The sequence below is a fragment of the Bombus impatiens genome, unplaced genomic scaffold (assembly GCF_000188095.3).
Source record: "Bombus impatiens unplaced genomic scaffold, BIMP_2.2 scf_0128, whole genome shotgun sequence".
In the NCBI taxonomy this organism is placed as follows: domain Eukaryota; kingdom Metazoa; phylum Arthropoda; class Insecta; order Hymenoptera; family Apidae; genus Bombus; species Bombus impatiens.
The window spans coordinates 284855-300337 of record NT_176547.1 but is presented as its reverse complement, the minus strand read 5'-3'; the positions used below and the strand labels follow the sequence as shown (position 1 = coordinate 300337).

The 15483-nt window shown below is 36.0% G+C and overlaps 1 protein-coding gene across 2 annotated transcripts in view; it reads left to right on the top strand.

Annotated features, from left to right (window-relative positions):
- The window catches only part of LOC100749550 (glutamate receptor 1), a 339260-nt gene that overhangs the window by 299429 nt on the left and 24348 nt on the right, over positions 1–15483 (top strand). For both annotated transcript variants that reach the window (XM_033318839.1, XM_033318838.1), the window contains exons 6-8: positions 12163–12295; positions 13968–14088; positions 14498–14662. In XM_033318839.1, coding sequence (XP_033174730.1) covers positions 12163–12295; positions 13968–14088; positions 14498–14662 — 419 coding nt within the window. The remainder of the gene's footprint in view (positions 1–12162; positions 12296–13967; positions 14089–14497; positions 14663–15483) is intronic.

Genomic DNA, 15483 nt, shown 5'->3' with positions numbered 1-15483 from the left:
CGGCGAGGCGTCGCGCCATGTTTCAATTGAATTCGCGATCGTCTCGTCAAACACGATGACAGTGCAATCAATAATAATCATTGCTGCTTAGCAGCTTATATACCAGGGACTGACGTTAGCGAAGTTGAAGCATTTCCAGAAAGATTTATTAAGATTTAGGATTTATTGAGATTTACGATGCTTTACTTTAAGATTCGTTTCAACGAGCACGTTGAAAATATGGCGCTGAGTCGGACTCTCTATACGCGTGGTCGTCTCGACGTCTTTGACCAGGAAGAAGGAAGCGTAGGCGGTCGCGGATAGCTGTTGTTAGCCGGCTAGGAAGAGATGGGAGGGAGTGAACGAAATTGGGCCAATATTTCGGCGATGACTCACTCTCTGTACTTTCAAAACATTGGCATAACTATTGAATAATTACCAGAGCGTACAAAATGTTTTTTAAGATTCTAAAGATTTAAGTTTAGGTTTTTTAAGAATTCGATGATTTATATCGAAAATTGTTTGATACTTTTAACGTTTACGTTTAGATTATTTAAAATTGTTTTATAGTGTTAAGGATTTTAATGTTGTTTAAGATACGTCAAATAGAATTTATACAGAATGTTAGGTGTATCTGCAAATTTGATTGTCTTTTATTATAATGCTGTGTTGTGTTGTAACATATTACAAATAGTCTACAACAACCTGAAGAACAGAAAGACGATGTTATAAGAACTGGGAAACCTTAACGATTCTAAGAATCCTCGGCAGTTTCGAACATTCACACACCTCAAAGAGTATCGTCAGCTTATCGACCAGTGGAATTCTTAGAACTGGAGAAGTCACTGAACCTCTAAGATTCTTCAGCTGTAGGGCACTCGCAACTAGGATGCCTCGAAATGTTCCCGAAATCTCCCAATTCTCCATAATCTCCGACTTACGATACCAACTGAACCTTCGCACTCTTTAAGATGTTTTAATATCCTTAGATCCGTGAAACTTCCACGACATCCATCGCGGTTTTAAAATTTTCTTGAAATTTTTCTGGAAATAATAAATAAGTTTGTCGCGACGTATGTTGACGACAAACGATGACAAATATACCTGTTGAGAATTGTGGATCTTAATCGCCGAAATAAATGTATAGGAACACTTAGATTACGCTTAGAATTGATATCAAAATAGTTTCAGATTTATTTGATATGTGATTTACAAGGGATTTGCACGCATCTCAGCACTCTCTTTGTCTCAGCATTTTCTTTACCACACTACCAACGGTAGTCATATATATGTGTCACTACTGCGTGGCTAATCTAGCGTAGCACACAAAATTACACATATCTCAATAATACCGTTAAAATAAATTAACACGTAAATAAATATGATCAAAGATTCAAGCGACTCTTACAACAATTTTTCGATTTATACACTAACAAGTCTCGATATTATTCCAATCGATCTGCCGGTTGACCCTAGCTGGCTGTGCAATTTTATAAAATTGAAACAAATCAAAGTATTTATAACAATATCGTAATAAACTATCGCTTAGTCCTTAATGGATCAATTACTCAGCACGAAACAATGAAAATCTGGCAAAGCTATTTATATTAACGCGAAAGTTTCTTAAATCGAGTTAAAATTCCGACACACAGTCTCGAATCGATTATTTTCGCGGAAGTTGGTGTACAATAGTTTCAGAAGACACTCGGGAAAGATTAAAACTCATTGGGACTTTCCTATCGTTTAATAAATTCGGCACGCGAAGCAAATAGAATATCGATCTTCGGCAACGCGTGCAAACGCGGTGTCGAAGTTTCCCAACGGCGACTATTAACGAGCGGGCAGAAATAGCGGCGGAAACCAATATAGGGTGGGAAGTTTACGATAGCCGGCTACCGAACCGGCGAATTCGTCGATCACGAACTCGCGCCAATAAAACAGTTCACGCCACGAACGTTATGATCATCGTTCCACTCGACACGCGTTATTCCACGCGCACACTGCAGTTTCTGTATCTGTTCGCTTTTATTGTTACAACCTACGCGTGGTTTCCGCGACTCTAACCTATTATTCAATCGATAATTCAATTTCCCCTGTTACGGATGCTTTTTATTTTGCTTTAGAAAACCGCAGATCTATGGTCTATCTATAGCATTCGAATGCCATGTGTAAAAACCTGTGAAAAGGTTCAAATATTCCAGGGAATTTTATTTTAATCTCATTGTTCCTTCTACTTTTTTTCTTATTTTCTTATTTTATAGTTTAACGAATGTGATTAACATCGTGGCTGATACGATACATAAAATGAGATAATGTAATATTATCGTATTCAATGGTAAAGAACATAACAGAATATCTGATTTGTTTGAAAGTTGTTATTTCAGTTCGTCTAACATGAATCTCATAAAATATTAAATCTAGTTAACAATCCACATACTCTAATCTGTATGTTCGTGCTCGTGGCTGAATAAGTCAATAATTAACGTGTATATTCGTTTCATGGTGTATATAGAAGTCGATGATATTAAGATTATAATACGCGTTCCTTTCCTCTCTTCCTTTTAATCGAGTCGCAGCTTACTGTTTAAATTATAATAATCCAATCCTAATCGTGTACCTGACGCTTCAACCGAACATTCGTATCGTGTATTTTGTGTATACATATAACTGTAGATATAGGCATCGTTTTCCCTAAATATCATTATGCTTTAAACAATTATCAGATCAAAATATTTATTATTGAATAGGGAATTTTTATTTAATTCCCTTTTAAAGAAAATTATTTAGATTATAACAAATCCTATATATCAGTATATCGTAGAAGTAAAAAATTATATAGTAAATATAGTAACTAACAGCGAATGTAAACGAATATAAGTTAAATATTTTTTTAGAACAAAATAAATCCTATGTGTTTGGTATGAAATAAATAAAAAAGATACGATGCTGGCGTAAAACTTGGAATATTCTCGAAATCAAACTACAGACCAAGCAATCCGGTTCATTGTGACTACGAGCAACAAGGTGAACGTCCAAACGAGTAAAAAACGAGAGAAAAGTCAACATCGATATAAGATCGTTCCGCAAGAACGTTCGCGCAGAAAATGTTGTTTCACGAGGACGTTTCGCAAGGAAATTCTGCTTGACGCAAACTTTTAGAGGGGAATTTCTCTTGAACGTAAACCTCTCGCGGAAGGTTCGCTCGCAAGAAATTTCACTCGACGCGAATCTTCGCGGGCAAATTTCGCTGTCCGTAAATCGTCGCGAGAAAATTTCGTTGCTGGTGATCCATCGCGAAGAAAATTCTACTTAACGGTGTTCCTTGATAGAAAATGTCGTTTAGCGTTGTTGTTTAAAAGGAAATTTTACGTAACTTCAGCTTTCATGGAAAAATCTTATTTGCCGTTACTTTTTGTCAGACACTTCTATTCGAAATTATTTTACACGACGAAAATTCTGTTTGACGACAATCTCTGCGAAGTAATTTTATTTATCGCTACCTTCATACAAACAATTTTATTAAATTGATTTTTACAAAATCCTTTTTTAAAGATTCCGTTACGGGCGATCCATCACGGAGAACATTCTACTTAGTAGTGTTCCCTAATAGAAAATGTCATTCAACGTTGTTGTTTAAAAGGAAGTTTTACATGGAAAAATTTTAGGTTTTGTAAAAAGATCCTACGTCATTTATATCGTTTACGTGTTCTGTTAAAAAATCTGTTTGAAATTATTTTATGTCAATCTTATCCAATGCTAGTTTATAATAACAAAATTTTATAATCTGCCTTCAAAAATTCTAGTAGATTGATTTTCGTTTCTATATTATTAGTACTATTCTAATATGTTATATTGTTATATATATTATATAATATCTAATATGTTATATATGCTATATTAGTACTATTCTAATTTCTATATGAATTAGTATTATATCTTACTACATAATACAGTACATAGTTGTGATATATTATCACACAAACTACTATTTTAGTTATTTTAGTTACCACAAACAAACAAATATCCAATTTTTTTGCGATCAACTAAAACGAATAAGTACACACGTAACATCATTTTTGGTGAAAAAATCCTGTTCAACTCATGCAATTTACCAATCTCACCCAAGAAAATTACACCGGTACAGTGTTGCACGCAAAAAGATTCCCCAGAATAAATTTGTACTATACCACAAACAAATATCCAATTTTTTGCGATCATCTAAAACAAATAAGTATACACGTAACATCATTTTTGGTGGAAAAATGCCGCTCAACTCACGCAACTTACCGATCTCACCCAAGAAAATTACACCGGTACAGTATTGTACGCAAAAAGATTCCCCACCTTCGTAGAAGCATCCTACGAGAAAGATAAACAAACTTCATGGTTACCACGAAAAATCCTATTTTAACACTATCCCTGGCAACAAATTCTCCGTTTCTCTCACTGTTCATCAGAAATTCCACTTAACTCCATCCTTCGCTAGAAATTCCACTCGACGTCCATATTTCGCCCGAAAATTTACTTAGCTGGAACCGCGCTGTCGCGAGAGAAATTTCTTAGTTCGCGACTCTTCGCGGGTAAACAATTCCTCTCTTTCCCTTTCTCTCTCCTTTTCTGCTTGGAAACACTCGCAGCGAAGATTCACTTGGCGGCAGCCATAGAGGATTTTCGGGCCCGGGGTCGTTGTCTTCCTTAACAAGACGTCCTCTCTCCTTTAAAGCCGAGGCAACGAGGCTTACCGCAGATAGAATCAGGCGGCAGTCGATGCCATGGACCATCGCGCGTCTCTCTGGCTTCGTCGTCTATTTCGACGTTAGTTTCCGGCAGTCACGATGGCATTTCCGTCTCCAAGTACACGCTACGAGAAACCACAGACCTCCCGTATGAGGCAGCAGACAGGATTGTTCGCATACCGAAGCTGACATGCCGTATGCGTTCATCCACGTGGATCGTTGATCGTTGGATTCTCACGCTCGTAAACGCTCTGCGTATATTGGTTTGCAGATAAAAATAAGTGGGCAGGTAATATGAATGGAGTTTCGTTCTATACATCGACGGACAAGAGGAAGTTCGAATGTAAGTGGTACAAGAAATATCGTAATTTTATAAAATAGAATTATATTTGATAGGAGTAATGAACAAATACGATATACGCTACGGAATGGGTGACTGTCCGCAATATGATAATATTTACACAAATATCACACGTATGTGCATATACGCAGATAGATTATTTAGCGAACTTAAACTTTCTTTCGTTCATTATCGTACGCCTCGTTTACACAAAAATGTAAATATTAATTTCAACTATTTATTAACTAATATATATATATATAATGAATAAGATTTAAGAATATAAAACTAGTATAAGTTGTACTATTTCCACTACCTGTCTACTTACTTTTATCCTCGACTGTATTATCCTTATTAACCGATGATCACGTTGCGCGACGATTAAATGAAGCCAAAAAGAAATGATGGTGAGTGGAGAATATTTCTGTCGATCGTATCAGTTCATGCCAATGTTCAGGTAGCATTGGAACTATCCCATTTACATTTCATGTTTCTCATTTTAAAGAAACAAACGATAACAGAACTGCGATGGTCGTATTTGACAATAATTTGAGAAATACGGAATATGAGTAGGAAAATAGTTTCGCCATTGACGAATTTCTAATGTAATAAATATTATCTATAGATCGCATCATTGATCAGTTTTTTCTAAATCAAATTCATGATATATTTACAAATCGTAACTGTCGTAATTTGTGTCGTTAATGTAATATGATGTCCGAGGCAATTTTAATTACTCAATTACCCAATTTAATTTTAATTGCCCAATTAAAACGTTATTACATCATACTTCAGGCAGAAGCTACAGAATTCCAAAATATTTATGTTTTAATTATCTGTTACTAATTAATCGAGAATTTTCTACAAAATTTAATATGAATTTGCCTTAATACCTAATACTTGGAATAAGCTAATTAAAATTATTGGGGCGCTCCACTAGTCTCAAGTACGTTAGTTTCGAAATTAATTGAATTACCTAAGGTAGTGTTTACGGTCAAAAAATTCTCAGAAAGATAAAGTAATTCCACGTAATTAAAAAAAAATGTATAGTATATCGTGACTTTAATAATGATATGAAAAAAAAAAGATACTTCTTTATCGCGATACTCGTGTACATTTGAGGACGTAATAACGAAAACAAAGCACTGGAATCGAATTATCACATTCGAGTACCTGTGATTATTCAATTACCGACCAACAGCGATCTCGAAGCATCGTACAAATCCTTGGAGACACTTCGTGAGTCAATTCGCAACTGGGAGAAGAATAAAACCGGTTGTGCCATTTCGTGGTTCATTAATTCCACTGTTTTGATCGTTGTGTCCCTTCGTTCCTTTTATTTTCTTATTAATTGAATATTGCATACCGCCCACTCCATTTCGTTCTTCGTTAAATTCCTTTCTACGTTTTCATGAACGCTAGGATAATTTCTTGGCAATAAGTAAGCAACGATAGCTCCAATTAACAGCTATTTGTACATTATCGAATAGAACTTTGAGAATAATAAATCGTCTGATCATAAACCGAACAAGGAGAATTTAAGTAAGAAAAGTAAAATGAGAGTTGAATTTCTGCGTTGCCCTTGTTCTGTGATTTCCAAATCTCTCGGAAGTTAGCTTTCGAATCTTTAAAGATAGCCAATAATATGCATTTTAGAAGAGTAGCGAGGAAAAGAAGGAAAAATGAAATGTGAAAAAAGGAAACAAGGAAAGTTGGAAAAAGTGGAAAGTGTCAAATAGAAAATAAGGAGAAAATTGGAGAAGGAAAAAGATGAAAAAGAGGGAATGCGAATGTGAAAGAAGTATAAAGTAGAAAACTTTAGAAGAAAAGAAGAAAAAGATAAGATAGAGAGGAAGCAATTCGAAGAAATTCAGCGAGTATTTTCGAACTGAAAACACGGCAGCGCATTCTATAGCCTATTTCGAAATGAAATTCCACAGATGCTTTGTTTCTTCCACTAATTTATCTATTGCTGAGTCGTTGTTGCTTTGGTCAGACTCGATCGCTTGACAAACGCTTGCTTTTAGCGTAATTTCCTCGGCAACAGACTGCTGATAATGGAACAAGCTATGGAACTGCTGGGGTTTCTGCGAAACATCTAACTAAACAGGTAAAACGGCAAAGACCGCCGACAGAAGAGAAAATATTTTACTAGATGATAACGTATCCTAAAAAATATTGTACGTTTTAGACGAATTCGATAAGTAAACAGAGAATATACAACAGCATAACTAATACGGATAAATCTTTTAAGCCATTAACGCATAATAGATGAGTACGCAGGTCAACAAAAAAAAATGTAATAATAACAACATCTAATTAGAGCCTTTTACCACTCCGTGCCATTAGCATTGTTAGATAGTTCAATAACAACTAGAAATAAAACTGACCAAAGCTTCGCACTATTTTCTGAAACGTCCTATTAATAGAACTTTGCTTTCTTCTTCTAAATTCAATAACATAGGTTTGAAAGATTTTTTGAAAAAGTAAGAATTTCTCAATGGTCGTGTACATATCTAAGATATGTTGATATTGGAAAGTTTATATGTATGTTTTAATACGCGTGTAAGTATATACATATTTATCATATTGCATAACACAACGACTTCATCTTCTCCTCCCTTTTCTTTTACAATTCTAATTATTTAATTTTCTCAGAACTTGCTCAAGGTTAATTAAAATCTGCCTCACGTACTTATATTACGTATACAGTGGCGGACAAAAGAAAGTTTATAAGACGAGAAATATGAAAAGACACTATAATTTTAATTAGCGAAATGAATTTATATTTAATAAAGCAATGAAGAAAAAATATGTACTACAGAATAGATGACTATTATCAATGTGGCAACAATTTTTTAGCACTGAATTTGCTAAAATTTATAATGTAACAATTTTAAACTTTCTGTTGTGCTCCGCTGTATATGTTCCATGCCATAAACTCTTCCTCTCTCTCTCTCTCTCTCTCTCTCTCTCTCTCTCTTTCTCTCTCCCTTTTTCTCTTTCTACTAATTTAAATAAATTTTGTAGACATTCCCAGAATCATATCTCGAGTCGTAACTTCAAACACATTCGTGAAATGCCTTGGAAATTCGCGCAAGCACACTAACATGAAATTTTCAATTCTACTAATTTGTTGCTGAAAAGCAATTAGTTGGCCGAAATCAGACGAAAGCCATTGAATCGGTCACGTGTCGCCGCATAGACATCATCGGCTTAGTTGCGCGTGTCACTAAAGCCTGCGAACATTCACAATTGACGTCATACGGCTTTCTGTGAACCGTGGTCGACATCCATGTTGACAACGCGTCGTTAATTAGCCACCCTTATAATCATTACACCGATCGATTCGCGTTTCAGAGCGTATTGAACCGCAAAAGGTGATCGTGAATCCGCCACCGCAACCTTCGTGTAATTAATTTCAACGAATTTCGCGCACCGATATCATCATTAGTTGAATGGCAACAATTTTTGCAATTACCCTGTTGCTGGTACTACAGCATACACGAGGTTTTGGAAATTAAGGGATTAGAATCTCCTATCGTAAATATTTACAAAATTAGCATTTAATTAATGGCAATGTCAGATTTCCTTGTTAATTAAAACATTCAAACTTATAAACTTAAATTACTTATTTATTTATTTAGATCTTTTTAGTTACATCAACTCATTTGAGTCGTTGGCAAGCATGTTACTCCATATAACTCTAAATTATCTAAGTTATTCCATGATAGTAAATTTTGTCAGATTTATTTGATATTCTCGTGTGACGAATTAAATAAAAATTCATGTGAGAATTCTCGTGTGACAAATTATATAAATTCGTCGCTTAATACTAATCCGTACATCTTTTCGCAAGAAATTACAAAAATTAAATGTCAAAACCATCGTAGTATGCGCAAATTCTGGCCAAAGTATTATTTGGTTTACCATCTCGATGTGTAAAAAAATGCCCACAAAAATGCTGCTTTTAAAGGTGTAAAAAGCAATCCCCGGGAAATCTGTTGGATCGGTTTCCTCTGACCATACAAACCTAACGCCACCTCTTTTGTCTTAATCACCGATCTATGAAACGGCCCATCACGTTCTCCAACGAGCGTACGACGAGATCCCGCGCTGTCCGTGTTCCACGCGGAAATAAAACGCGACACTCACGGCTAGGCGGTTCGAAACGCGATCATAAAGGATTAACTATAGAGTCGCGGCTGCTTAATTGCTCGTGAAATGACAGCAGCCGTGGAAAACCGAGTCACGTCCCGTGCATCGAATAAAAAATAAAAGTTTCCCGGAAATGGTAAACTGATTAGCCTCGAAGAGCAAGCACGCTCGTGTTGTTCTGCAAACGAACGTCGACACTTCAAACATCCTCCTGCGATCAGCCTGGCTCGGTTGAGTTGACTGGTTAACTCGCACGACTAAAGGGTAAGGACATATGCGAGACGCTGGCGCTGGGAAAAACGATCGTATAATTAGTAGAAGTAATTTACAGTTGGGAACAAAGATCAAAGAACAGATTATTTATGAGAGAATTTAAAAATTAATTTCAATTATTTGCTAAATAATTTACGTATTATAAGGCTATATAGTAAATAAGACTTAAGTATGGTACTACCTGCCCACTTATTTTTCTTCTCGACTGTATTCCCAAAAAGTATGCGAATATCAATGTAATGATACGACCATTCATTCATTTAAAGTAAACAATATAGTAAATATTACGAATTACTTATACAATTATATGTACCATTCTTGTACTTCTGTTGACAACATTCTGTAACAATGCAAATGCGAACGATGTAGCATACAACTAGACATTTTCTGGGCGAATAAAAATTTAATGCGACGAAGTAACCTGTTAACTAGGTTATAACCAGAAGCTCTTATAATCGCGAAATTAAAAATTGACGGAAACAAATCAATCTTAGATCAATTTTAATTTTTGCAGATATAGATATAATATAATTTACCATTACTAGAATTGGAACGAAATATTAAATAATAGATAAAAAAAAAGAAATTATTATATCCAAAAGATTGAATATTGGCAGGTTCAACAGGTTAAAAATCGTATAATGTGCAAATATTAAAGTTACTCACTGCTTGAAGAGAGAAGTATGACAGCTGAAGGTCTATAATCCTGTGTACAACATTTTTTGACGTCGAAATCGGTTTAATATCCCTCCGGGCAATACACTGCTATTAAAAAAGAAAGCAGAATTTTTAACGTGTTTCTAGGACATAAAAAATGCAGCGACCAAACTCAAGTAGCCAAATTACCAAATTTGTTGCGCTGCGATTTATGACGGAGTAACTATAATTTCTATGCTTATCGTTGAACGATAATAGTCGCAAGTGAAGCGGAAGCGAGCATCGAGATCGCATGATTCGCAGAAACGAGCCGCGTGATTTTCAACGCGGACATTATCGGCGCAAGAAACGGGACAGGAAGAAGCCACCATAGGACGGCGATGTTCACGTTACTCGTTGAAACGCGCCGTTCTTTTATAACGCGCCACCGGGCATACACGTGCACGGCGCTCGTTAACGCGACCATCAGTTTCACGCAATGCGCTGCAAAAAAGCAGGACGACAACGCAAAACGTGGCCGACTCTCGGCTGTTGACTTTTCCGGGCCCCTCTTTTTTGCTCCCACCACCGATTCACCCCAGCCAGTTGTCCGTTCTTTTATTTCTGATTTTTCAATTTCTATCCCTTTCGCATTACGCTCTCACCCGTATCCGCGGTTACGAACCACTCGATCCTTTCATGGCGAACGATTGTTCCACTTCCCGAAAGCGATTCCCTCAGCAAACAGAAAGACCGTTTAATATCTGCTTCCGCGAAACAGAACGGATGAATGCGAGTGGACTTTTGATTGCAGCCGCGAAAGATTTTCGAAAGATCCTGGGATTCTGGCGAGCCTGCTGGATTCCGCTATGAATTGCAATAGGAATTTGTCCGATAAGTATGAAGTAGTATGCTATGATACTGCAAGAATGGGAATTTAGGGCGATTTCTTGCGAGCGGTTGAGTTTTCAGTGTTGAAGATACAGTGAAAGTATTTCGACAGTTATTACAGAAATCTTTTATGCGTATATTGTGTGCATTATATGTATAAAACGTATTGAAATTTATATTGGTAGAATTGTAAAACAATGTGCAAATGTATATTGAAGTAACAGAATATTTACTGAATACATATACTTAGTAAGAAAATAGTATGAATAGCCATCTCAAACATACAATATACAGGGTGGTTGGTAACTGATGGTACAAGCGCAAAGGGGGTGAATATAGAATAAAATTTTTTTTTAATTTTTGTTTAATTTTTCCATCGAGACAATGATGATTTCGCCGAGCGAAAATTCAAAGTCGGTTTTCTCGAAAACAAAGCCTCGAACGAAAAATTTGTATTCTATATTTTCGACTCTTTTTTTCGCGTAGAATCACCCCCTTTCCGCTTATACCACCAGTTACCAACCACCCAGTATGTATAATATTTCAGGCAGAATCGATTTGAAAAATGATCAATCTATTTCTCATCTTTAAATTAAACGTAAGAAACACAGATAAAAATATCTATAACCGTATTTTAAAATATTATCGTTTAAAGCATTACTGGTGGACATGTAGATATACGAATTGGTTCTTGAACATAGATAGAGCTTTCTTAATGTTAAACTTAATGTTGCAACTTAAATATTTCTCGTAAGTTTTGCAGAAATTCCGTAATCCTCGCACTACTTACTAGAAATTATCCAAAGTATCGATAAACGTTCCAGCACTCGTCAACTTACCGATGATTAGAAAAACCGGGCGATGAAATTTTCGGATGAACGCATCAAACGAATCGCGTCATCTGATTACGAGATTAGAGGTGGTTCCGCTACAATCACCGCGGAACATTTCGGCCTCGACGGGCACCGCAGACCAAACACAGTGTCTGCCAATGAATTACGGCCGATGTGATGCGCAATCGTGCACGCATAATTTTCGGAAAACGCGAATAGTATAATGCATAATGACGAGTGGCGAACCACGCGAACGACCGACCATAGAGAATTTTCACATTTGCACTGCTGACGGTAAATCTCTTGCTTGTTCCAGGACTGCTCAGGCTGCAGCAGATCTACCAGGGCCTGAAACCAGGCAACGAATCGTTTCAAGTAGAAACAGTGAAAAGAATACAAAATATGTCCGAGGCGATCGACTTTTTGCGCAGCTTGGAAGAATTGAATAGGTGAGTTTTCGAATTTTTTTTCGATAAAATTTTGTTGAAAATTAGATATGTTTGGAGATTGGATAAGTTCGATGTTAAAATATAGAGCATCGAATGTAACGAATGATATTTTAACCGATTTTTCGGCTCCGTTGAGGGATTTAACGAATGAATGGTTGCGTACACGAAAGCTCGAAAATGAATATTTACGTTGAAATAGAACGCAAAATGTAATAATAAAAATTGTTGGGAATAATAAACGTAGCTTTGCTCGTGGGGCTGATTCATTCTTTGAATAACATATTATTTCACAATTTTACTCTAAAAGCGCTATTTATGTCATTACGGGCAGTGAAAGATTCAATTGCAGTTAAAAACGAAGGTAACGAGGAAAACATATAAATCCATGCATAATAAAAATCACGAACGTTAATTCCTTCGGAAATAGTCATTTTATTTGGCAAATTTGTCGAAAATAAAAATTTAATAAATCGCGAAACATATTTATAAGAGAATATTCTATGAATGTAGGTCGTTTGCTTACGAAATGGAGTAAAGTATGAAAGAATAGTCAAAATCATTTTATCTATCAAATTTACAAATTTGATCAGTAATAAAAATTTAATACGCCACAAAAGATATAACACGTGGACATTCTGCAAATCTATGATACTTATAATTTTTTGCGATATAGAGGGAAAAAGAATAGGCTCTCTGCGATCGTTGGCACATTAGTATAGCTTTATTTTTCGAGCAGTAAAATCTGGCCGCATTCGGACAGGCTGACGGATCACGCTTTTGTGCGAGTACGAGCGGTCACCGCGTATCTCGGCCGCAATTTACCACTGGCCACGCATTTGCACGGGCCAGGTAATCAACAACCAACCTGACAATGAGCCCGAATCGAATGAACGTTCCCGTTACCAAAAACAAAACGTAACAATTTCGGATCGTTGCAGGCAAACGGCTCGTTGTACAGCGACTTTATCGTTGGAGGAACGACGCGGCTGGAATTATGTAAATTCATTACGGGTCCACAGGGTTGTTAGAACCTGTTCCGTACCAGAGAAGTCGAGAAATATTTCACGAAATGGGGACGACAACGAACGTTCCTTGTTTAATTGTAATACTCGCTCAAATGTGATACTATAAGCGAAATGAAAACGCGAAGGATATTCTATGAATAAATAAATAAATATATATATATATATAGCGTTTAAAAATTGAAAAATTTGCATAGTAAATCCTTCGGAATATAATAAAATCGTTTGGATGCGGTATTTATATGTTTAAACAATTGTGTAAGAAGATTATATTAATAAATCTTTCGAGATACGATAAAATTATTTGGATATGGTATCAAAATATGTATTTCGTTTAAATGGTAATTTATTTTGTTAACATATTAGTAACGTTTCATTAAATCGCATTAAGACATTTCCATATATTTTAACGGATTTGTAGCACTCTATCAAAGTAGATTAAAGTATTTTAATATTTATCCAAGGTATTATTTGAATTATTTTATTGACAGTTCTCGCGTCTTTAATATCTTTCCCCTTGAAACTTCTAAAGATTACTCAAAGTACCACCAACGTAACATCAGGTCCACTCGAAGTCAATAGGAAACTCAATTTAGCTGTTACAGCAAGATTAAATAATAAACGTAATAAACGATGTAAACTCTTTACAGATGGAGTAACAAGTACGTGATACTCGATTGTCCTACGGACATGGCGAAAGATATTGTGGTGAGCCACGTGAGGGATGTTGCACTTGGGAAAAGAACGTACCATTATTTATTAAGTGGATTGGTGAGTATTCGCCTTATGATTATATAATGCAATAAAAGCGATGATCATTTCGAACCATCATGTAATAATGAAAATACATATTTCGCTTTTGCGTTATAATTTATATATAAATTATAATTTTTAATTTGAAAAGAAATCTTCCAGCAACGTAAAAGACTTTATAGTTCAATCAAAACTACTACGACGTTCGCACTTTTATTCGTGGTTTGATCTCACCAATCAGATAGATTCTGTATCGACACGATGGCTCGAGTAATTTCAAATAAACGAACACGCTTCTAGCACACGAATACAAAACCAACCCTTTTATTTCTATGAACGTCCAAGTAGAAATGCGGAAACACTCGACTGATTGCGAGCTTTGTGTCTTTTATACGATGTTGCAAACACGTTGTTTTCGTAAAATCAGATAATGGACGACCGATGGGAGAGCGAAGTGATCGAGTACGGCGCCATCAACATTACCGGGTTTCGAATCGTGGATGCTACGCGACCCTACGTCAAAGATTTCCTAGCTGGTTGGCATCGTCTCGACCCAGCTACGTCTCAAGGAGCTGGCCGTGAATCCATTTCTGTACGTATCGTACTCGTTCTTTCCTTACGACTATTTCGTATCGCCCATACAATCTCAAAGTTAACGATACAAACCAGAATATCCTTATTTCTAAGGACTATCATATTTCCATTGCACTGTGTTATTAGGTCGCCCGAAAAGTTCCTTTCGTTGTATAAGGAAATAATGGATGGTTTTATATTATTTTATCCAATTACGTATGATCCATTTTGTTCTATCAAACTAAAGATCCGCAACGTTCGACAGATTATGTTTCATGTTTGTATAAAGATGCGTTGTTGTAAAAGACGTGTCTGTAAAAGAAAGACACTTTCCGGACAACCTAATATTTAAAAATTGGAAATTTGTACGTAAACTCGTACATTTATAAACCCAATTAAACAAATGGATTTCACCATCTAGAAAATATCGAACATCTATGTAATTGACGTCTAAGTGGTGAACGTTTCTTGTTCAACGACGATAGATGTATCGTAATCTTATTCGTAAGACCAAAGGCTGGAGATTTGAAAGACGACTCTGTACCGAAATTGTATATTTTTCTATTGCATATATTTTTAAAAAGTTGCCTCGTTTCTTGTGGTAAAACGATCTTTCCTTTTCTTTGAAAATCAAGTATTATCCCTAGTTTCTAGTACCCCCAATAGCCTTGAACGCTCTCGGTAGTACTTGTCAGGTTGTAGTCGTCTTTCCATAAGGGAGACGCCTATTCGAGTTCCATATGGGCTGTCGAGTACCATCAAGTACTCCAATTTTCTACCCTAAGCGAACCAGTCTACTCCGGTTTCCGACTTGTTTTCGGATACTTAGCGCGGTCAAGT